At 39.4% G+C, this 25,687-nt stretch overlaps 2 protein-coding genes across 3 annotated transcripts in view; both read left to right on the forward strand.

Annotated features, from left to right (window-relative positions):
* Positions 1–725: 725 nt before the first annotated feature.
* Positions 726–14,460, forward strand: ints7 (integrator complex subunit 7). The gene is made up of 20 exons (XM_084737879.1): positions 726–918; positions 1,079–1,208; positions 2,003–2,149; positions 2,321–2,458; positions 2,552–2,598; positions 3,025–3,224; positions 4,621–4,743; positions 4,837–4,954; positions 6,056–6,190; positions 6,318–6,415; positions 7,513–7,752; positions 8,059–8,196; positions 9,447–9,653; positions 9,926–10,120; positions 11,256–11,359; positions 11,454–11,522; positions 11,994–12,126; positions 12,817–12,915; positions 13,052–13,237; positions 14,067–14,460. Exons 1-20 carry the CDS (start codon positions 825–827, stop codon positions 14,346–14,348), a joined length of 2,883 nt encoding a protein of 960 aa, XP_084594005.1. The 5' UTR covers positions 726–824; the 3' UTR covers positions 14,349–14,460.
* A 4,526-nt stretch (positions 14,461–18,986) lies between these two features.
* Positions 18,987–25,687, forward strand: part of lpgat1 (lysophosphatidylglycerol acyltransferase 1) — a 66,853-nt gene continuing 60,152 nt past the window's right edge. Inside the window, exons 1-2 of one of the 2 annotated variants that reach the window (XM_084737884.1) lie at positions 18,987–19,697; positions 21,924–22,176. In XM_084737884.1, the coding sequence (XP_084594010.1) occupies positions 21,939–22,176 (238 nt within the window). In that variant the 5' untranslated portion in view covers positions 18,987–19,697; positions 21,924–21,938. The remainder of the gene's footprint in view (positions 19,698–21,923; positions 22,177–25,687) is intronic. The other variant, XM_084737883.1, reaches the window with a different exon arrangement.

Here is a 25,687-nt window from a genome sequence, read left to right on the forward strand (position 1 = left end):
TCACGTATTTTCAAAATAAATGACTCTTAACGATGGATTAACATTTAAATCCCGCGTTGGAGGTTCCGAAAGATAGAGGTGTAACGCCGCCTTGCAGTGGTGGAAAAAGCATTCAGAGCGCATAGTATATGCTTCCTACCTCAAAGTGTTAGTTTTGCTTTTTATGACCTTACTTAGCAAGTCTGGCCTTCAGATAGTGGGGAAAAAAGTATTCAAAAACTTAACCAAAAGTACTGATCGCACTGTAAAATACACAAAGATTAAACTGCATGCTTTAAAAAAAAGTAAAAATATGTAAGTATACTTAGGAAAATGTACTTAGAAAAAAGTAAAACTGTTAAATATATTTTATATCATTGCATCGTTATTACTAATACATTAGGGCAAAAGCACCATTTTACATTGTAGTTTGTTGGGTGAAGCTATTTTCTACATATTTTATATGTGGCTGCAGCAAAGTTTTATTATGGAGTAATCTGCTGATTATATTCTTGACTAATCAATTGATTTTTTTTTTTAATTATTTGTAAAAACTCTGAAATTAATGAGACAGTGACATCTTCACGATGATTGTTTTGTCCATATAATAACAATAAAAAAAATATTTAAAAAATACAAAAGCAAGACAATTATGCAGGAATAGAAAAGGAAATGCAGCAAACATTCATTTACTTTATTATGAAAAACAAAACTGCATACCGGAAGCCACCTTCCTTTAACATCCGGTTTGGCTGTGTTTCGCCGCCTGTACAATGAAATGCTAACAGCTCATGGGTGCTGTCAAGCCTGTTTTTTTTTTAGTTAGTTTAAAAAACTAAACAGTGATGTCGCTTTCTACTGCACGCTCCTTCCTGTCAGAGGCCTGTTATGGCGAACAAGAACTCGACGCTAACTCCGCTCTCATGGAGCTGGACAAAGGTGCGTCTGCTAGCCTGCTAACAAGTTAGCATATGGCTCATCGGTTGCAGACTGATCCAGTGTGTTGTGTCTGCTCCATATGTCTGTTTTGTCTAATGTTACCGGTTATATATGAGATGTCCCTGCTTTGTTGTGACCAGTGAAACTGCTCTAATCGCAGGGTTGCGGTCGGGGAAGCTGGGGGAGCAGTGTGAGGCTGTGGTCCTCTTCCCCAAACTCTTCCAGAAGTACCCTTTTCCCATCCTCATCAACTCTGCTTTTCTCAAACTAGCAGACATCTTCAGACTTGGGTATGGACGCTTTATAACTTGGTGCTGAGAGTATACTTCAGTTCACTGACAAAGTATTACTGCTTTTCAGTTTTGATAATTGCTTTATTCAGTTTGTTGATTGCTAATAAGCTACTGTCATTCATAAAATTGTCAGTTTATTAGGGACAAAAAGCAATACAGTCTATTTCAAGATGTTTCAACAAAAAAACCAGTTCGTTATAACCTTTGTGAAGGGAGCTACATTACTTTACCAAGGTGTATCTAATAAACTGACAACTGAGTGCATTTCAAGTAAAACTACAAATAGTTAACTGGTTTTAGCTGCTCGCTTTTGTGCATTTCATGTAATTATTACTGCAATACATTTGTTTGTTTTGGCTGTTGGTCATACTTGTCGCTGGGTGATGAATCTGAAAATTGTATGTATTTAGAATTAAATGTTTGGTGCTCTGTCATAGCATGTTCCATTATCAAAGGATATGATTATTAGCCAGGGCCTATTTGTTAAGTGCTTCCAATGGATGTTTGCATTTAATGTATTTTGGTGAAACTGTTGAACATTTTATTGGAATTGATAACAATCTATCCCTGATACATATTTCTATTGTTCTATTCCTCAGTCCTAGTCAGCCTAGACATGCTTGTAAAGCAATTTGAAGACATTTTGTGCTCTAATAACTTGTGATAAGCAAAATTTTAAACATTTTACAGAATGAAAGATGAGTTCATTAATAGTAGGTAATCATAAGTGAAACTGAATCTACTGTGCCACAGACCTCCTTGTTTATAAAAGCTTGTGTCTCTGATTTCAGGAACAACTTTCTGCGCCTCTGTGTGCTGAAAGTAACTCAGCAGAGTGAAAAACATCTCGAAAAGATCCTCAATGTGGATGAATTTGTCAAAAGGGTGTTTTCAGTCATCCATAGCAATGATCCTGTGGCCAGGGCCATCACTCTGAGGTAATAATGGGTAATCTATTAAGGTTTTACATTCGGCTGGTTCATACAGGATTTCTGATTTAGAGTGGAGGGACCAGTTAACACAATAACACCATCTACCAGAAGAAATTAGTGATACTTTGCACTTACCTGAGGGTAAACAAACTATTTCTCATTGTTCCCTCTATTCAGGATGCTCGGTAGTTTGGCCTCCATTATCCCAGAGAGGAAGAATGCCCACCACAGTATTCGCCAAAGTCTGGACTCTCATGACAACGTAGAGGTGGAGGCTGCCATATTTGCTGCTGCAAGCTTCTCTGCACAGTCAAAGTAAGGAACATCATTGCTTCACGTGAGCTGCGATGCATATGTATGGAATGACATTTTTGATGACAGAAATTTTGTGTGTTTTCTCATTTTCAGAGACTTTGCAGCTGGGATTTGCAACAAAGTCAGTGAGATGATTCAAGGTAAACTATATTTTATCTTCTGAAAGGTCACACATCATTTACTTGTCACTTCACTTTGAAAAATTACAGCTGTCCTGATTACCCTTTTTTAAGTGTTGAATATTTGGCAGATATTCTAAACAAAATCTAAAATAGAACTAAACAAAATGAGGCCTAAGACAGGTTTTTAATTGTGAATGAATCCAATCTGACATCATTCTGCTGCTATTCAATATATTATAACATATTGCATATTCAGGATAGTCAGTAACAGTTTTATGTTAGATTTCTGTCATTTAGGATGGAGAAATGTATTAATATTTGACATAGATGACTGAGGGCATTTAGGCAAACATTTACAAAGGTGAAGCTTTCTGTTCAGCAGACATGTTTTGTATGTTAATTTTGTATTTTAAACGGACAGAACATTTCTCTTCTTACCATCAGGTTTAGATACTCCAGTGGAGCTGAAGCTGAAGTTGATCCCCATGCTGCAGCACATGCACCATGATGCCAGCTTGGCCTCCAGCAGCAGAGAGCTTCTACAGCACCTGGTCAACTCTTACCCCTCCACCCCCATGGTCATCGTCACGCTGCACACCTTCACCCAGCTGGCTGCCTCGTCCCTCGTCGACATCCCAAAGCAGGTAGCACCATGACAGAGATGTCCCTCATTGTTATTGGCTAGCTGTTTTTATGGGTTGTGTTAGTGCTCGTAGAGGTGGAAGCACCATTATTTATTACTCCACTCCACAAGTGAAGTGGGGGATTGGCTTCTGGTGCAGATACCAGCCTGCAATGCCGATCGTTTTTCCCACTTGGGGGTCATTTTTGTTCTAAAACAGTTTTCAAAATGCTTACTGCAAGGTGGAAAGACGGCAAACAAAGTTATTCTGTACTTGGAGAAACAAACTGTGCAACAGCAAATGAACAACTTTCTTTTGTTTGGTACAGCAGCTATAGCAGAAAACAACCATCCACTATGGTTGTCCCAAAGACAGTTGTTGGGACTTCGAAGCTTCAGTGCTTACCTGTGAATATTCAAAGGTTCGAGGGGCCTATCATACTTTCCTAAAATTTGCTGTCATTATTTGCGTGTACACCTTGCTATTACAGTGTTGTAATAAGTTGAATGAGAGAAAAAAGTCAGGAGGGGAGACATCAGCTACTGTCTATTCCATCCCAACCCCAAAATGTCAAAAGTCAACTTGACTAGCGAACAAGTTTTGAACAGTCGTGAACACTTGTCACAGCTCTGTGCCTGTGGGATCACACATGTGCACGTGGAGTAGAAGTGCTACCCTGCGAGCATGCTTTTACACTCTCCGATGTTTTTGTGTGCTCACATCATGTGTACTTGCCTTGTTTTGAAACCACTTAAATGCCCTAGAGGAGCTTCATTTCTTGCTCTTTATCAGTATTTTGCCTCTTTCTTGGTGCAGCCAAAAACAAAAAAAAAATGAAGCATTTGCATACTGATTTGGACTTCGATTACCATGGCAACAGTAGAAAGTTGGAAGCATTTGGGTCAGCCCTACTGTCCAATCAGAGCAGAGTGTCATTTTGCACTCAACGCAACATACACAGAGACCTACAGATTATGAGAGGCCCCAGAATGTCTTCTTCTTAGCGTCATAAATACTTAGTGATTTTTTTTGTGTTGATGTGAGACCTGGAAATATATATCTTAGACATTTATGTGTTAAAGATGTAGCTCTGTAGCTGTTATTCAGATTTGTTCTCTTGTTTCTTTTTTTTTTTTTTAAATCTCAGACTCACTCTTTTAATATTTCCTACATTAGTTTAAGTTAGACTTTTAGATCTGACCTGAAATCCGTTCTATATGGATTAATAAACTCCATCCTTTCCAACATTTTTCAAACATGTCTGTCTTGAGTCTCAAAGGGATAATAGTAAAGTGTGACCATATTTTTCCAGTTAAGCTCTGTCCACGACAATGACTAGGTTAGGTTCCATTGTTTAAGTTTTCCTCACTCCTCCATTGATGTGATTGACCCTTTATTTGATTCCTTGTCTATACAGCTACAGCTTCTTCTTCAATACCTGAAAGATGACCCAAGAAAAGCTGTGAAGAGACTCACAATTAATGACCTGAAGCTGCTGGCTAAAAAAGCTCCTCACCTGTGGATCAGAGAAAACACTCAGGTAGAGTTTCAGATGCAGCCAGTTGCACTGCAGGGCCGTCTTCTTGTTGGTTTAAAATCTGCTGGTTATCTAACGGAGTGTTTATCTCTGCAGACCCTGTGTGAGTGCGCCCTGACCAGCCCTTACAACAGTCTGAAACTGGGGATGCTGGGTGTCCTCTCCACCCTTTCTGGAACAATCGCAATCAAGCAGTACTTTAATAGTATGACAGGTGGTGTTTCATTTTAAATCATTCTCCATCACATTGTGAATTTCTTTAAAGGGTAACATCGCTATTTTTCCTGGATCTTATTTTCCCGTGTTGTTGTGTGTAAGTGGGGGCAACAATTGTTGAAACTGCTCCAGTATTGAGTGAGAGCGCTGCAGCTGCAAGATGGGCTGCAGTTTAATCCGTCTGGGCAACCACATCTGTCAAAGTATGTCAATTTAAAGCACTTTTTCTCGCCACTGACAGGCTCTGATTGTCATTTTAAGTGTGAAGACATTATGGAATGGCTCACTACCAAGAGAGACCTTTTTTTTAAAGAGTAAGATATGTTTTGTTTAAACAGAAACAGCTGTTTTATTACTTTCACAAAAGCCAACAGCCTCCATTTACAGAAACAGTAATTCTGTCATTGTAAAACACACTTCATTCAAACTCAACAGAGACAAAATAAAACTCACTGAAACAGAGTTAAAATAAACCCTTTTATTCACAGAATTAGATGTGAAAATATCAGGAGAGGAGTGAGAGGGAGGTCGAACATCAGAGAAGCAGCAGGGAGAAATGGCGTGTACAGCCAGAATACTTTCACTTCTGATGTGGTGAATTAAGAATTTATTTTGACCAAACCCCTGTGTCCTGTTAAGTTTGAATAAAGTGTGTTTTAAGATGTTTGGTGCATTCGTAGAGAGCGATTCTTGTTAAACAAAAAAGTTCTTAGTCTTTAAAAAAAGGTCTTTCTCTGTAGGGATCCTTTTCATACTGTTGTCAGACATTTTCAGTAACAATCTGAGCCTCTCAGTTGCAGAACAAGCACTTTCAGTGAACGTACTTTGACGGTGTGCATTTGCGCATAAGGATTACGTTAAAGCCAATTTCTTGGCTGTCAACTGCTGAGGTCTCCCTCACTACTGGACCAGTGTCAGAAATTGTTGTTCTCATTAGTCACTTAGACACAAAAACACAGAAAAGTAGACTCCATGTGAAAGAGTTGAGTTATCCGTTTAAGCCTGTAAGAATTTGATTTTCACCAGTTGCTGTTACTTGTATTGTGAAGAAGGAAGTGACTCTGGACTGATCTGTATTCGTCTCAAACATTCTTCTCAGGTGGCTCCTTGGTCCCCCCTCGGCTCACTGACCTGGTTAAACTGGCACAAGAATGCTGTTACCATAGCAACCTGGCAGTGGCTGCTCATGGGGTCATAGTGCTCTCCAATATCGCCATTTCCTGTCCAGAAAAAGGTTAGTTACAGCGAGTGATGGCCCGAGTTAGGGGCTCTTCTAGTGCCATTTTCTCATCAATTCATTGATCTCACATTGACCCCACTGATGTTTGCTCTCATGTTCTCTGTGTGCGTCTCCTCCTCAGACATAGTACAGCTGGAGCAGGACACCGTTCTAGGAGTCGAGTCCCTTCTGATGCTCTGCAGTCAGGACAGCAGCCCCAGTGCACAGGCCACACTCAAAGTAAGACAACATGATAACCACAAAGTTATATATTCAATACTTTTATTGATACTTTCCGAACTCAAATGTGTTCATGGTATGTAGAACATGGCTTCCTTTTTTCATGTGAAGGACCCCCATAATAGATGTACATCAGACCACGGTCCCAGTTTGAGAAGATTTTGTCTTAATCCCCTTGGAGTTATTTTTTTAAGGTTTGAAGATAATAACGTCTTTATAGTCAATCAACAGTCAAACTAGGATCATCTTAAATGCAATCAATAAAAACTCGGTTAGCCCTGTTGGTCCCCGTACACCAGTTTGAAAACCACTGGTACAAAAAACTGTCAAGTTCTGTGAACTATTTTAACTAAAACATCTAACACCCCTGCCATCCACCCCCAGGAATTGTATGCATGGTTCACACAAAGTTTTGAAAGTTTGGAAAATGCATCATTTTAATTTAATCATTGTTTTCAAGTTAAGTAATATGCTTGAATTTGAATATATTCCTTGAAAAATGCTTGATTTTCAACTTGATCTGTTTTTTTCAAATCGTTCAGCACTTGAAATCAAATGGCCCCATTGTTATATTTGTCATTCATAGCCATCAAAACATGTTCAAAATATGTAATCAAAGTTATTATGAAGAGCTGGTAAAATAAACAGTGACACTATACATTGACTGCTGTGCGTCTATAGGAATTTGCAATAGCAGATGTAGTCTCAATGCAGATGTAATGATAAAGGCTTCAAGAGCCTGGAATTTCTTAGTTTAGGTACCTTGAAAGTGCTTGAATTTTACTCTTAAAAACCTGTATGAACCCTGATGACCTACTCACAGTACATTATCCTGCTTATTACATGGTTACTTGCCTCAAAAAAACAATAATTTGACACAAAAATTGCTTTGAAATGATTGTATTGCTCCTCCAGAGTCCATGATCAGAACTGTGCCCATATCAACGGCCTGGTCACCATAGCAACAATCTGTTACAAAGAAATAACAGACCTTAGAATGCTGTAATTGACCAATCAGAATAGAGTTTTTTAACAAAGCCATGAAATAAGAGATATTAATACTCATCCCTCTACTTCCCTTTCTGTTTCGACCCTAGACGGCCCTCACCTCGTTGGTTAAACTGCTGAAAAGTCGACCCCACCTCAGCCAGTCAGCTGTGGAGTTCCTGCTCGGCCAGCTCCACTTGTCCTGTGACTCCTCTCGTGTCCTCATGTGCCATGCTTTGGCAGCCATCGCCACCCACCTGCCGGTGTTGGGCGACGGCATGCTGGGAGATCTGGTGGACCTCTACAGAGTGGCCAGTCACTCCTCCACCGACAAGCAGCAGGAGCTTCTGGTGAGAGATGGTGCATAAGTCACACGTCAGATGCTGTTTAAACAGGAGATTTAAGCTCTTTAATGTAGCTTTTGTGTTTTAAGCAGAGGACACTTACAGTATCTATCAGCCTGCACATTTGAACCTGTTTTTAATTAGAAATGGAGCTTGTAATTATATTTTTTAGCCTTTGTAGTATTTCTAACCCAATAGACGACACTGCAATCAGTTTAAAAACCACTTCTCGTTTTTATACATCTTTCATTACCCCTGTATATGTCTGATTTTGGATTTTAACACTCGTCTCTCCCACTGTGACTGCTGCAGGTTTCCTTGGCAACAGTGATTTTTGTTGCCAGCCAGTCGTCTCTGTCAGCTGAAGTGAAGACCGTCATCAAACAGCAGCTGGAGAACGTTGCAAATGGCTGGACGGTGTACCGCATCGCACGACAAGCCTCGCGCATGGTAATCTCATCTGCTCGTACATAACCAGTACCACCCAAACCAGTATCACCAGTACCAGTCAGCATGTGCTGGTTTACTTTAACTGAAAGATATTATTGATCATATGGGGAGCTCTGACAACCTTAACTGTACTCTTTATGTTTTAATGACTGCAGACCTTTATTTGATCCACAAAGATGAAACCACAGACCAGTGCTCTAAAATAGCATGGCCCTTAAAGGGACAGTTCACCCCAAAATCAAAGTACATACTTTTCCTCTTATCTTTGGTTGTGGGCTGCAGAGTTTTGGAAATATCAGCTATAGAGATGTCTGCCTTCTCTCCAATGTAATGGAACTAGATGGCACTTTGCTCGTGGTGCTCAAAGAACTGAATGTATCATTCCCAATGAGGACAGAGCACCTTGTGGATTAAAGATGAAAACACAACCAATTTGAAAACCCACCTGAAGACACACCATCATGCAGTATCTGCTGAAGTAAATATCAGTTATGTTATGTATCTTTATTGGTTGGATAACATGTTAATTCCCTTTTAGGACTGAATTTAATGTTGTTAATGCTCACAGTAAACTTCCACTCCTTCTAAAACTTAATTTATGATTTCTTACAACTCATTAACAGACGCTTATTCATGTACCAAACATTTAACCTAATTCAATATTAATTTTATCTCATAAAATGAATGAATGTGAAGTTTCTCAGATGCTCACTGTCTGAGAAAATAATGACTAAAATTAAAACTGAGTTCCACTGACTGAATCTTGACTAAAGGGGAAAAAAATAAGGAAATACAGGCAGAATCTCTGCAGAAACAGCCACCGGCACACACTGCTAGTTGATCATAAGGGATTATGTTTATATGAGTCTGTATGTTGCAGATTATACCTTTAGTTAACTAACTACAATTCTCAGTAAGCGATAAAGACTAAAGCTAAATCAAAAAAAAAAAAAAAGGAAAAGAGTCATTGCTGTTGAGTTTTGGAGAGAAAGCAGACATCTCTATGGCTGATATCTCCAAAACTTGGCAGCTCACACCAAAACAATCCAGATGGATGAACAGCTCTACGAGGAAGAGGTGAAATGTGTATCTTTGATTCTGGGGTGAACTGTTACTTTAAGAAGCATTTATTTTATTAGGATTAAAAAGTGTCACAAGAGCTGAAGAAGCCTAATGACTTGATGTTCGTCCTTGACTCAGACCTTCTGGACGTCATGTCACAGTGATGAAACATTCTCATTAATCTGCAGGGGTGCCACGAGTTCTCCAGCGAGCTCTACCAGAGTCTGCGGACCCGCGTGGCTTCGGAGCACTTCTACTTCTGGCTGAACAGCCTCAAAGAGTTTTCCCAGGCGGAGCAGTGCCTGAGTCACGTGGAGGACGGAGACTACAGCGGAGCCATGAGCGCCATCGCAGAGGCCCTGCGCTCCTACCAAAAGGGCATCGCTTCCCTCACAGTCAGTTCTCTGCCGGGCATCTGCTTGTCAAAAAACATTAATATACAATCCCTCCTCCTCTGACTTCACCAGTGACAGACGCTTAAGGCATCTGACACTCAGTCTGGGGAGAGTCTCACTATTGAAGCTCATTTCACAGTATCTCAAACTGTTAATGGATTAACTCCGCTAATACCTGACTGTATCTTGTTAGGTCACGACGTTAATGAGACCTGTGTCGCTCTTTAACTGTCGTGTTTATGTGGTCTTATCTGATTAATCCCTCTCTCCAGGCTGCCAGCACTCCTCTGAGCCCGCTTACATTCCAGTGCGAGTTCATTAAGCTGCGAATCGACACCCTGCAAGCCCTGTCGCAGCTCATTTGTACCTGCAACAGTTTGAAAACCAGCCCTCCTCCCGCCATCGCCACCACCATCGCCCTCACGTCAGGCAACGACTTGCAGCGGTGCGGCCGCATCGCCATGCAGGTAAAGCACTCATAATGTAGTCACGCCCTCCAGGATTTCGTGTGTTTTTTTTTTAGGATTGTTGCAGTGTAAAATACCTGATTTCAATGCATCTTTCAAAAAAAATTGCGATGCATATTGTGATGTTTTTAGGCATTTTTTGCAATGACGTGGGACCAAGTAAAAATTGAAAAGAAAAAAAAAGTGCCAATTATGTTTTTGTAATTCATTAAGGACACTTTTTTCAAACATGGTACACATAGCCACTATAACTTAAGAATGACCTGACAAGAATTCATATGCCAGTTCTGACAAAAGTTCACACAAATGTCTGAGCGATGACATTTTATATCCAAAAAGTCAAAGGTCAACTTCACTGTGACATCATAATATTCAGCTCTCGATCTTCTGTGCTCCTCTGTAAAAATAGTCTGTAAGTGAAGATAGCATGTTTCTCACTGGAACTTGTTCACTAGAATCATACATGTCAATACAGTGATAGAAAATACACTTAATACATTTGATTAAATTCAAAGTCTTCACTACATTATATGAGTTTTGACAGACATGGATTTAAACTGGAACTTGTCTGGTTGACGGAGGCAAACAACTAATTCAACTTAGTTTGCACTGTCCCTTCTCTAAATAAACAAAACTATACTTAGGGGGTGTTGGAGTGAAATGAAATGAGATGACAAATGACACAGGTTGTGGTTGCCAGTTTGGACCTGTGCTAATGGACTGAAAGAAGCAGGTGCATGCGTTTTAAAACCTTCCAGGTGCTGGTGGCTGTGGATCAAAATCCAGCAGCAGGTAAGAACTGAGGGAAAAAAGGCCTAACTGACTACCAAGGTTATTACAGCAAAATAAAATTAAACTGAAAACTAGTGGATAGGGATAGTGGAGAAAGTCTGTATAATGGAGAAACTGACACATCGCCTGGGACTAGAAGAAATTCAGCTGGAAGAAAAGTGGGGGAAAGTGAGGCTTTATTTAAACCCAAAACAGTGCCGAAGACCACTGACAGGACCAAATGATGTAGTTAAAGACGCTAAGAGAAAGGATGAACTGCTAATTCTTTTGTGTGTATCAGACAAGATGAATGTGCTTCAAATGTAGTTAATAATCAAGTCACTGCTGTCTTTCTGTTTTGCAGATGAAGGTTTGCATGGATGAGTTCAGAAGTCTTGCAGCTCGCTACGCTGATTTACACCAGTCGTCATTTGACGCCGATTACGCCACCCTTCGCAACGTGGAGCTGTATCCTTTAACGTGCCTCGGACATGTCACAATTTGAACTTTGTAATGTCCTCTTTCTTAAATGTTGGTCGTTTCTCTTTAACCGTCTGCTCAGGCAACAACAGAGCTGCCTGCTTGTCTCCCACGTGATAGAAGCGCTGATACTGGACCCACAGGCAGCCGGGTGAGGGCTGTTATAGAGCACAAACGTGAAATAATGATTAGGTTTAAAATTACACTTAGTCTATACTTCATTGTGCATCATCTCCAAACTTTTGAGAGAACTGCTGTAGAGTAAAATGACTGAATTCCTTGGCTTTAGAGGGTTTTCCCAGGCTTGACATGTGAGAAAAGCGTGATTCTCTGTAGCAGTAAAGCATGAAAAATGTAAATGCATCATATTGAGTTTGTCAAGGAATGTAATCATGCCTCACTACAGCATGATGCATGAATGTGGCTTGTTTGTAAGCTGCACATTTGACACAGATAACACCATAATGAAAATGAATGTGTCTTATTTAATTTGATAAAAAGATTTTGTACTCGAGTGTGTTCTCTCGAAAGTGCTTTGCCATAACACACATCCCCCCTGAAGGCGCACTCCTGGCAGACATTTGACTGTAACAGATTGTCTCTCTCTGTCTCTGTAATCTAGTTTTCAGGATTATGGCACCCTGGGGTCGGTCCAGACAGAGAGCGAATATGAACGACGGATGATGTCAGTATTCAGTCATGTTTTGGAGGAAGTGGAGGGCCTCACCAAGAAACACCCCCCCGTTTCCTGTCTGGTGAGATCAATGTACAACACTGTGTTATCGGAGTTTGTAAATGATGAGTAACTTGTGCGCTGCAGGGTGCCAAGATCACCAAAGTGCAAATGAAAAACACTACTTTTATTTTGAATTATACATGTAGTGTATTTGTCAAATTGAGCTTATTCTGCTACTTAGCTTGGCTTCACTCAGTTCTGACTTGGCACATCAGCCCAGTACTCCTCCATTACAGTACGGCCTCCTGCTTAAAGGTGTGTCTTTTAATTGAAGTTGATTTTAGCTTGAGTGGAGCGGCTATAAAACAGTGGATAAACACTGCATTCTTCAAAATCAGTCAGTCCCCCTTTATTTTATTTAAAAGCTTTTATTATGAAGCAACAAACTCTGGAAATGTTTTCATCAGCAGCAACTTTACACAACTCCTACATGCCTGAAAGTGAAACAGTAAAGGCATGTTGACTGCCATCTACTGTAGGTAATACACTGGTAACACCCTACTTCAAAAAGTCCAAACTATCCCTGAATGTTGTTTGGATTAATTTTTGCAGCAGTGTTTTAATGCTGTCCTTTTAGTCGGGTCTCTATTGAAGAAGAGATTTTCATTTCAGAAACAAAGATGAAGAAAAACTACAAAAATGTTGAAATAAGCAGCAGCAAATTCCTCATAATGTCAATAATAAAAACATATTGTCTGTTGTTGTGCAGCATACAGGTTGTCTGTGTGATGCGGTCATAGCTCTGCTGAAGGTGCCGCTGTCCTTCCAGAGGTATTTCTTCCAAAAGCTCCAGTCGACAAGCATCAAGGTACAGTACCTTGTTTTATAATCACTTTAATTACTGATCTGCACACAGTGCAAAGTGATCATGGTGACAGACACAACAGTTGCAGCATTTTCTTTCTAGCTCACTTAAAGCTGATGTTTGCCTTGTACTTTTCCAGCTCGCCCTCTCTCCCTCTCCTCGAACACCGAGTGAACCAATCCCGGTGCAGAACAGTCAGCAGCTGACTCTGAAGGTGGAGGGGGTGGTGCAGCACGGTTCGACTCCAGGACTCTTCAGGAAGATCCAGTCTGTCTGTCTCAACGTCACCTCAGTTCTCCAGAGCAAGTCAGGACCTGACTTCAAGGTATCTAGAAAACACTAGTTTTGATTTTTGTGCCCCCATTTGCTGCATTTTTTGGTGAATTGTGGCTGTTCTGCTGCTTGGTTAGGGATGCATAAGATTGGATTTTTGCTAATATCCAATATGCTGATATTTTCCAACCCATTTTTGGGTTATTGTTAATACTGATATACGCACATATTTTCATTATCTAGTTGCTTCTGTAATTAACACATTTATTATGCCTACTTTTATCATTGTGGCCCACCTGCAGATCCAGACATAAAATATGAAGCTTTTCAAAATAAAAATACTGTGCTTTTCAAAATGAAATGCAGTTCTTTTCAAAATAAAATGCAGCGCATTTCAAAATAAAATAAAATCCTAAAATATGATGCTTTTCAAAATGTAAGCATTCATTCGGAAATCTCACTGGAGAAACTACGGCTGGCAGGTTTTTGTTTTCTCTTTGTTCATTGATTTGTTCATTACGTCTTCGATTGGGATGACTGCTCTTTAGATGACAGAAACAATTAAATTTGTTGTGTTGAAGAAATGGGATTTGGCACCTCGTCACATGAACAACACTGAGCAGTTACTGCAAATAGACACTCGCATATCCTTTTGAGACAAGATCTGTACACTGCAGACATACTCGTGTCACAAGAGCATAATTAAACCGTCATCTTACTGGCAGAAATATTGGCATTCTGAGCCGGCACCAACATTTTATTTTAAAGCCTTTATCGACTGATACGGATGACATTAATAATACTGTGAATCCCCATGCTTTGTTGATGATAACACTCCCATATCTGTCTTGTTTTCCTGTTTTTTTTTCCCCCTCTTTTAGATTCCACTTGATGCTAAAACTAATGAGATCGAGCAGCGGGTGGAGCCTCACAATGACTACTTCAGCACCCAGTTCTTGCTGAATTTCTCCATCCTGGGCACTCACAACGTCACTGTGGAGGCCTCCGTGGTGGATGAGAGCGGCATCGAGTGGAAGACCGGGCCCAAGACGACGGTGTCTGTAAAATCCCTGGAGGATCCGTACTCCCAGCAGCTCCGCCATCAGCTGCAGCAGGGTGGAGCTCAGCCTGCACCACAGAGGGGTGCATATGCTCGCTTCTAACTGTTTCATCATCCAAAACAGTTTTGGCTTGTGTACTTTGACCTGTTTTGTTGTGTAGAAACTAAATATGTACATATTTTTTCAACGATTAAAAGACCAGATTTAATTTAAACATTCTTATACTCTTTATTGATTAATTTGTGCTCCCTTACAGTAGTTGCATCTCAAAAGGATGAAAACGGAGATATCAAACAACTTTATAGCTACTGTACGTCCTATCCCAGATCTCAGCTCAGATAATCTTAATAAGGGAAGAACAATAATAATATTTACAGTAATAATGATACATTTTATTAAGAAGTTTAACTAATGGGAAAAATAGTTGAAAAATAATGTAAATTAGAACGAATTAGGATGGGTTTGCACACGGCATGCCTTACTATTCAATATACAACATTATTATATTTATTATTATGTTACAATATATAAATGCATATACATATAACATATATGTTGTGTGATTTAGTCCCACGCAGACATCTCTACGGCCGATATCACTCACACCACAACTGTCTAGACAGATAAATAACACTACAGGATTTTTTTTTTTCTCATTTTGGGTTGAATTGTCCCTTTAATACCGGACACTGAGTGTGACCCTCCCAAATTAATATCGACCAGGTGAAAAGGACACAAAATAATGGAGATTTTTTTAGTGTCTTTACCCAAAGTCCACACATTGTTGACCTTCAACATAATCTGATGGTGAAGATTTTCAGAATAAAGGACATCCACCAGAAAAAAAAACAGCTTTAATTCCATGTCCATATTCTTAATCCAGTGGTATTTCACGCATACATATGATCATCTCTGGAGCAATGTGGTGTTGAATGTCCTTGAATGTACTGTCATGTATACTACATGAAGTGTAATAACATAAAGGACCATCAGGGGGCAGACCATAGTCATTAACTGGGCATCATTGTGTGAGGAGCACAAATCTCTGTGAGGTCAACTCCAGACTTGTCTGAGTCACAATATTAAATTTAGACGTTTCAAATAGATAGTTTTATGATCATTTTGACAGTTTAACATTCAGTATCACTCTTCAATATCAATCTTGTTCTTTTCGCGTTATTTTCTCAACATTTGTGACCCTGCAGCTCTGAATTATCTCAGATTCTAACATGCTTTATAATAATGATGCAAAGTCAAATAGCCCACACTGCCTCGGGTTAAAATTAAACCAAATCCATCGATTTGAAAGGTGAACTCACGCACCCACACTGATGATGTAATGAGGAAATAAGTCGCTGCCTGCCGGGAATCAGTCCAGATGACTTCAGATTTACAACATCACAGGAGCGGTTTCTTGCTCAGAGATACTGAGACCATCAGCACTTGACATCAGAGAGCCTGCGCACTTCATGGCTCCAATCTGGCGTCAGGTGAACACGAGAGCGTCAAGTTAGAGGGAATAAAAATTAAATTTCCGGACGGGGTTTTCAAAGTAAAAGGTTTTCAGTATACATTTCAGAGCACGTTGAAAACTATTTCAATTATTAGATTCAAGTGGAAGAAAATTCAGCGTGATTAGTGGACAACATAGTGTTTTCAGAAGAAAAGCATCAAGTGCATGCAAGGCCGTAGCCAGGATTTACTGAGGTCATGGGTCATAGTACTGTTTGACGGGTGATGGAGCGAGTGCCTCCTCAGTAAAATTTTGACTATAGTATAAATGTATACGTTTTAATTAATTTTGAGAGTAACAGTAATCACTTAACCAATATTGTCAGTGCTAGCACAGTTGAAAATTGGAATTAGAATCCATCTCAAGTCACAAATATGGCCAATTTTGAAATGATACTTTTTTCAGTTCAGTTTCTTATTGTATTGAAATCTTTTTCAGTGTGAGAAGCACAACTGCAGTGTCTGTAAGGTTTTGTCTCAAGTATTCTAACACTCAGGTTCATCCAAACAAACAAACAAGCAAAAAAAAAAAAAAAAAAAAAACAGTCAAAAAGCCACCACAACTGTTTAGTTCTGCTGGCGAGAAGATTCGTGTGGTGGAGGCCCAATTTCTGCAAATTTCTGTCCCACTATAAATATATTTTGCATTTCAGGACATTCAGCATACAAAAGCAAGGTTTCTTTTTCTTTGATACAAAATATATAGCAGAATTGGAACAAACAAAACTATAAAGACTGAATCAAACAAAACATGTAAGTGATAAAACGGTGAAAACAATGTTTCCTCAATGTTTTGTTTAGTATGAAAGTAAGTCAGTGCACAGAAGTAAGATCTCTTGTTGAATTTGTAAGATTTCATTTGTTTAGTATACATAGACAAGTACACAAAAAAATGTATGACTAAACTTACAGATTTAGTCACCAAAAAAAGTACATATTTCATCTGGCACATCACAACACAACAACAACAAAAATATCAAATACATATTGAAAAATAGGCAATGGAAACGAACTAAATCAATGTAATGACATCCTAAGTCTTTTTCATTATATAGAAAATTTATGTTGTGATATATTGTGATAATGGGAATATTCTGATTTGCTGACTGTAGTGGAAATTCTGAAGAATGGTTCACTCAGACACTGAAGAAGAGTTCGGGAGTCCCAGATGACTTACACAGGAGTATTTAATGAAGCTCGATCGAGGAGAATTCAGATTAGCAATACACTGAGAATATTGTGACTGCCAACCCAATTCTGAAGGTTACTTCGCAAGTGAAGGTATTTATCTGTCCCCTGACATTCGCTGGAATTTGACACGCCACCATGTATGGGCCTGATGTGTCTATCTATGTGTACACAAATTCTATTGGGCATAAGTGCAAAACAAGAAGCTATGCACCTCTTTGCTCTAAATCACTGTATCTGTCGGCCTTGCTCATGTATCGTGCCCTGCTAGAGAATGTGGAGACAGTCTGTCTGCCCGATAAGCCATAACCTTGGGACCTCAGGAGAAAGTATCTGGGGGATGCACTACTCTCCTACTTGTGCAGCTGTGGACTGTAGTTGTGCAGAGTGACCAACTACTAGTGTGCCTATTCAGGTTAGATGACCTATGACTGGACCCTTCATGACTGCATTGTCACCCATATAAAGAGAGACTCAGGGAACAATCTAAGAGCTAGTGAGGCAAGTGAGGCAAATTCCACAACACTGACAGAATAACATCACACTGTTACACACAGCAACAACAAACGTGGCTGAAAATGAAAGCAATATTGCAACATCCACCACGGTGGAGGGATTATTTCCAACTTCAGTAGTGTGGAAGTGGTTTGGTTAAAAAAAAAAAACAGATGTACAACAAACCACAGTAACATGTAAGACGGTGCAGAAAGACAGTGACAGCAGATGGGGGCAAAACAACAAATGAATTTCTCCACCTCAAGCAAACGCACTCGGTTCAGTACAAGGCGACACAAAGATCCTGTGTGGAGAGCTCAACAGCTGTGGTGAGTTATAAACCAAAAAAATGTTTCAGTATTTTGTGATATTGTCAGTAATATCATTATCGCTCAATAGCCTGAAATAATGTGTTACTATTTTAGAGTCATATCACCCACACCTACTTGTGAGGCGTCTCCTATCTCAACAATCATGAGTGGAAACTTGTCTACCTACCATGAGGGCCCACCGATACTGGAGTTTTGGGCAGATGTCCACACCAATATTAGGGAGTAAAAATATTCTGATAGTGATATATCAGCTGAGTATATAAATAAACCCAGGTTTTTTATAATGAATTCTCCAAATGGTTAACATTTGTGACAATGATATGTAGTGGAGGCAGGATATATTAGATTTAAACAATAAGCTTTCACTTTTTAGAGACCCCCTTCAGTGAAAATCACATTTTTAACATTGTTAACATGTACATGTGGAGTTTTTCATGTGTTACAAGACATATCAAGAGCAAAATAGCAAGGGCAGTCTCAAAAAAATAGATTCATTCAGGCTTGGTTTATGACATCATAAACCTGAGAAACCTAATCCTAATTGAGGGGTGCTGCTATATCATTAGTGGTGATACCTGGCCCACAGAAAAAGCTGGATGTAGCTAGTTATCAAACAGACTTTGATAACAACTTTCAAAATTACAATTGCAATAACTACAAAAGCACAAATAGAGCAAAATATTACATTCTGACAATTTTTTTTTAAAAGTTTTCATATCATTGCATATCAGACAACATTTATACCAATATTGATTTAGACCGATACAGCTGTGATAGGCCAATAATTTCGCTTAACCAATATATCTGTCAGGCTCCAAACAAAATGTGTAAGTGATAAAAATATGAAAACATATTCTTTACAATGTGTTTTTTGTTATCTAAAAAAGAAAAGAAAATCATCTCAACTAAAGATTATAGGTTGGCAAAACTTTTCAAAGATTATTATAAAAGTCAGAAAATTTGAGTTGGGCACAAAAACTTTTTGTTTTACAGCGTAAAGTGATTCTTAACTAAAATGTATGTCACAGCCTAAGTCTATGGCTCAGTGCCTTTTTCTCAAAGGTTTAGCAGTGGCAAGTCTTACTGAGTCTCCATGGGGTAATTATGGATGCCAAGTACAAAAAAGTATTCAGGGAAAAGAGAGAATTTAATTGGTGAGTCTCCAGACAGATGTTTCTCTTTTTTATTGCCTAACATGTCTCTTTTGATCGTAAAGGTTGCAGACCCCTGTCCTATCTTAAGAATCGTGCGTGAAAAAAAAAAAATGTAAAGCCTTTATTTTGAAGGTAAAGACGGGACTGACTTCCGTTCTGGCTCTTTTGATCTTTTGTGTACATTGACGCTGTGTGAATCCGGGTCTGGAGAAAGATAACGGGTCCTGCTACCAGAGTAGGAACGAAAAATCGCCGTTCTTCGTGTTGGCTGTGCATGTGTCGTGTCCGGTTTGTGTATCGTTTGTCTAACCAGCGGCGTTAATCCCAGACCCGGCCCGAACCGCCTCTCGTCCATATTCGCTAATGGGAGCTGAGTAGCTAGCTAACTTGACGATGATGATGATGATGATGATGCATCAGTGGAATTATCCCGGTGTCTCTGACTGAGATGGAGCCAGCAGCGACGCTCAAGTGGAGTTGCTTGCTAGCTAGCTAGCGAGCTAACGGTGCCCGCCGGGATTTACCGTGCAGCCCTGGATAACGTTAGCTAAATGGGTGCAGCTGCAGTCTGGTGGCGCGGGGTTTGTTGTAACGTTACCAGACATTTCCACCGCAACTGTCCCCAGATTTGATACAGACTGTGGTCATGTCAAATAGCGAAAAAATGCTAACTTAACCGTTTACGTTAGCTACACGTGACACAATTTATCTCGCTCCAGCTATTTGCAACATCTCTGGCCGTCCTTGGATGCTTCAGCGACATTAATTGGGTGAGTAACACGAGCTGCTACCAGACTTTTACTACATTACAGGGTCAGACTATATTCTGGATGAGGAGGCACACGGATATTGCGCTTTGCACCAGCCTCCAGACACCCAGCGTCTGAGTTAATGTTTGCTATTATCTTGTAAAATACTGGACTACCTAAGCTTTTAGCCACCCCTTTTATTTATGTCAGCGTGCTCCTCAATAACGTTATAGTCCGCGGGTTGTCACACCTAACACGTTTCTTCACATCTGTTCCCGTTATGCTAACTCAGCTCAATTGTGTCTAGAAAAGAACCCTTGATTTGTCAAACTCTCGCGAGATTTGTACCGGTGGCTCCTTACTTTTATGAAGTAGTTGCGTTTTGTAATGTTGCAACGCTGTGTTTAAACATTGTGTAGGTTTAGAGACAGAAGCCACTTGGTTAGGACGAGGGAAAGATCATGGTTTGGGTTAAAAAGATCACTCTCGCGAGATTTCTCGCGGGCGTGGGGTTCCCTTCTGGATACGACCCCTGCTGCTAGCTAGCATGTCTTCTTGAAGTGCTCGACCACGTCCCGTGGTCCTTTTATGGTCCTGTCTTTGCATGTATTAACTTACTGTAAAGGCTGGGCAGCAGCTAGCTAGCAGTATGTCACAGATAACAAATAATCACAGTCCAGAATAAATCCTCTTGAATAATAATACTCAGAAGACTCACTACGCGTGTGTTACATTTAATTCCGTGAAACAGCCTCACCCTTGTGTTTCCTGACTGTATGGTAAAACCAGAAATTGGGCAGAAATACATCAGAAAGTATCTTGTTATAAAATACAAATACTTGCTTATCACATGCATTAAAATATACAAATTACTGGTGTGAGAAAACGTTTAATTAAAATATGCTTATTTTTAAATTTGGAAATGCAAAAATGCATTCTAAACAAAACTTATATTATTACATTTTAGGCAGTTAGTAGGCTGACTATGGGTCTGACCCCTGTATCTTGGAGGTGGCAGGCTGCAAATTCAGAGGGTCATACTGGGTAGTTTCTAATTATTAACAACATCAGGACAGTGGCAGGTGAGCGGGCACTCGAAAATAAGCAGTGAGGAGAAGGAGTACACAGACCATTTACTTAATGAAGTAGTAACAACACTCAAAATGTAATTAATTGTACTTAAAGGGTGGCTCTTCAATTCTCAATCATGTCTATCCCTTGATGGGACTGAGAACAGGTATTAATTTATCCCACTAACACATATTGTCTTTGTGGCTACAGCCTGATATAGTTTATTTCTCCGTGGCACAGAACTCCACTACTGTCCAAAACCAGTTTCACAGCCAAAAGAGTGATGTTTTTAGTGTCTGTAGGGTTTTATTGATCATATTTAATGGATAAAATAATGTCAGCCTCACTGTTAAGGTTAAAGTTCAGCAAAATACAAATGAACAGCAGCATTAGGAGCAAACTGTACAAATTTTGTATAGTAGAAAACCAGTACTCATTATGCTGATTAGCAATTGTCAGAGATGTGTACTACTATTTCTAATGCAAGCGGCATTTTAATGTTGTAACTAGTAGAAATTTAGGTAATTGTAATGACTCTATTTACTATTGGACCATGTTGGAGGAAACATTTAAACCCCTCACTTAGTTTTCATAAGGTTAAGTGTATTTGATGGTTCTAGATCCCATACTCTCTTTTCATTCAGTAAGCTTGCCTTCATGTTCAATATCTGATCATAGTTGGATTATCTTGAGAGGAATTTGCACCAAACCACTTCTTTCCTCAAGATACTGCTCACAAGGAACACAAATTAAATACAGCAGTTCACAATGAGCACAACAGGACATGATACATGATTCACTATGTAGTCAAAGTGTTTGACAATTAACCTGATTACAGTCTTCAACAGAATACTAACAAACAGTTTTTTCTTCTACAGTTAAACCTGAGGATAAAAATGTGTCTTATTTGAGAATGAAATGACACATTCAATAATGTATTTCAAATACAGGCTCCTGAAGTATTTTGTTGCAAATTTACATCCTATTTATTTTCTGCCCAGCAAAATACAAATGACAAAATATTCAGAAGTAATTAAAAATACTTGTGGATTTGTGTCCTGCTAAGAGCACAGTCCTTTGTTTACAGGAAGGATAACTTTGTTTACACCCATGACATGTCGTTTGTCAAACATGCCGAGCGGAGATGCTAACCTCTGCTGCTGTGTCTCATTACAGACGGTGTGTATCAGGATGGCACAGCTCTTGGACGGGGCCGGCAAACTGGGCTGGGTTCTGCTCAAGTCTGTGCTCCGTTTTGTGTTCATGTTCCTCAACAACTGTGTAGCCATCCCATCCTACTGCTTATACCTGCTGCTCCTGCAGCCGCTGAGAATATGGGACAGCTCCGCTTTCTGGCACATTGAAGGAATCATGTTCAAATGGTTACTGGCCATGGTGTCCTCATGGGGTTGGATCGCAGGTTATACAGGTAAGACAGTTTATGATTCATACACATTTTCATTGTTCCATGTGCTGCCTTGCATGTAGAGATAATATTTGCATTCTGGACTCGTGGTAAGAGCTTACTGATGGTTAAGCAAGCACAAGATCGCTCTAAAACCAGTGAAGTTGCTTGCTGGCACCAGTTTCTGCTTCATGTATTTACTTTCATGTCATAGAGATAAACCTGTGTTTCACTTTAAAATACAGCCTAGAATGTTTGCAAAGCCCAGAAGGGTGTTTAACAACACTTTCTTCTCTTCTGAAGGTATTCCCAAAATCCTCAAAGGCTTGTCCAACCAACTGGATAAAAAAATATCCTGTTTGCTGCAAGATAAAACAGTTAGATGCTGTTTCTTAATCCAAGCAAATGCAATGTAAAATGGCACGTCTTTGCTTAATTTATGCAATGTGATATTTTAATACTATTCTATATTTTCATACAAAATGGCATGTTGAAGCTACTGCAAGGAGTTTCACCTGGATATGAAGCAGTCTCAGTTTAATACTGGTGCCTCTGTATGACCCACATGAGGTAACAAGATCCTCTGTGAGAAGATCATCTGTGTCTGTATTCTTAAGGGCTGCCACCAGGTCGTAGTCTCCTTGAAATCAGATGAAACAAGCCTGTGTTTACATCCTCTTAGGCAAAGTTACAGTAAGTCACATGTTAGCCAAATAAAAAGAAGCAGGAGGATGTTTTTCTTTAGATAAAATTACTTTTGACATTATATTTTGTTTTTATTACAGTGGAAACTATACTGCTTTTTCCACAGGGGCCTCCAAAATCAACAAACTTTGGAAGGTCCTTGTGACAGATTTAATATTTATCTTATGCTGTGTGTATGTATGTACAATAATATTTTTTTTTATCCAGATGGTTAGAAGAGCCTCTGAGGACTGAGGAAAAGAATCCTTCATACAGCAGTAATTAATGTTAAACAATCTTGTCCTGTTTTCACTTTCTGAAGATTTCTCGCTTGTATTTGTTTATTATCATATTAAACTGAATATCTTTGCATTTTAGCCTGGCCAAATCAAACATTTAAAGACAACCTTGGGCTTAGAAAAACTGGCATAGACATTTTTCACAGTTTCCTGACAAATTATAGATGTTGCATCGCTAGTGTAAACAAGACAATTAACTTCAGTCTTTGTTATTATTTGATAACCACTAATAAATAAAAGTTTGTACAGGGAAAGACAAAATTGACTTGAGGCAAGCAAATTTCTTGTCTGATCAGGCGAGTGGAAAAACTCCTTGCTGATCCCTGCAGCTGAGGACTTCTGACCAGTATGTGGACATGGACACCAATGTGTGGTTACTTGTGTTTTCTCCTCAATTGGAAATAAGTCAGTAACCGTTAATTGCATTTGGATACGCCACCTTGAGCTCTCAAATTGTAATGGATTTATTTCATAGATTAATTCAGAAACTTGTCGGCAGATTCATTCACAATGAAATTGTGAAGTCGTGGTCCTAATTACTTGAATTATTAAGTACAGTCAGGGCACAGGTCTTGTTCTGGTAGTAATTGTAAAGACACAGGGCAGCAAACTGCCACATACAGTATGTTAGAAGAACAGCAGGATATCATGAGTGTTTGTTGGTTGCTCTCAACTGGCTGGTTGAATACCTTGAAGTGATTCGGGCAGTCAGCGGTGTTTGGTTGCACTGAGCGGTGAGCAAAATGCTTACAAACTGCTAAGTGGTGAACATGGGGAACAACACAGCGTCCTGATTAATAATGTAAAGCTTTCAGCCTATAGAACACCTGGTCTCGTGTTGAGCAATATGTGTTGCACACCTTGATTGAAAGTGAAATACCATACGGCCGTGTCATGTGGAATGTGACTAAAGTTTAAATCAAATATTCACACACTGTAGTTTAAATTCTGGTACGTCGTATATTCATTTTATACACTTTGACATTTCCCTGTGTTCATTAGGCTACATTCAAACAGGAATTAAAATGGTGCAAATCATGTTTTCTTTCTCTCTCTGCATTTGTGACACTGAGATCTTACAGTTTGCCCTGAAACACATTTAAAAAAAAAAAAAAGACATTTAAAAAGCTGATGTTACTTTATTATATGTGTGGCTTATCCTGACACAGACCAGATTTTGGCCAATGTTACCTCTGTCTGAATAGTCACATCAGAGTTAATGTATTTTTGTAGCTGCAATTATTAAGGAACAGTGACGTACAGAGCTGCAATGATTAGTCAATCAAAAGAAAATTAACAATTTTTAATGTTTGATTAGTTGTCATTTTTCAAGCAGAAAATGTCAAACATTTGCTGCTTCCAGCTACTTGAATATAAAGATTTGCTGCTTTTCTTAAGGATTCTTTGTGCTTTGGGTTGGACTTTTTATAGACTGAATGATTAATTGTGAAAATAATCTGCAGATTAATTGATAATTGGAATGTCACAACTTCAATGTTAATTTGAAAACTGATTGAAATTAGCTTTTAGTTTCCATAATCAAATTGAAAAGGTTGAATCTTTGATTCTTCCAGTATCTTCTTTTCTCTCCACCCTCGCTTACTTGCAGTGTCTGGTGCATGTCTGAAGGAAAAAACGGCGTATGTTACCGGCCATTATATCACAGAAGAATATCAAGAAGCCACAGACTCAAATAAAAGAAGCAACAGTGGGTAATGTCTCATTTTACAAGGAGTTACATGCATTATATATGATGATGATCCCAGATATGACCCCGTGTTGCAGCATGACATACCAAATACAGTCACTTAAATTAAAGTGCCTTCCATTTTATTTGTAAACTTCTGCCCAAGCATGCCAAGTGTTAAATCTTTGGTGTTGTTGTTTGGCACATGTGGGTCAGCTCAGAAAGATGATTTGTGTAGACTGCTGTCAGATTTTGGCCACATTACAAAAACAACTGTGTGAACAGTCTAACAAAAATGAGTCCCGAGCAGTAAATCAGTACGGAACGATAAACACTGCCGATGTAAACATTGCTGTAGATAAACTCTTTTAGTGGAGGGGTCAGTAGTCCCAGGGAGCGTGTGTGAGCATTAATGTTGCTGTGACCTGCACTCAAGGAGAGGTTGATCAGCTCTGTTACCTTAACCTCACAGGCCAGTCCTGTGTGACCACCAGTTCCCCCTGCATTGTGTCAGTGACCTTTGAATCTGGACAACACACATAATTTAGATGCTCCAGGTTTTGTCCAAGGTCACAGTCTCACTGTCACACTTCCAGCACATATTTTCCCTCCTTCTGTCTAAGCAACAGCTGCAAATCATGTGTTTGTGGGAATCTATGCCGCTGGCTTTAAATGCAAATAATTTGGCATGCATAGAGCTGACTACTGACCAGTGTGTGTTGTAGTTGTTGCTTTTGTTTAGTACCTACCTTAGTATCTACCTTTGTTTAGTCTGGTCCGGGCGAACCCTGGAGCGTTAACCCTTGTGGTGTGTGTGGTTTGTTTGAGTTGGTGTGAACATTGGACTCGACCTCTGGTGCGGACC

Source organism: Lutjanus erythropterus, chromosome 15 (assembly GCF_056507025.1).
Source record: "Lutjanus erythropterus isolate fLutEry1 chromosome 15, fLutEry1.hap2, whole genome shotgun sequence".
NCBI classification, from domain to species: Eukaryota; Metazoa; Chordata; class Actinopteri; order Lutjaniformes; family Lutjanidae; genus Lutjanus; species Lutjanus erythropterus.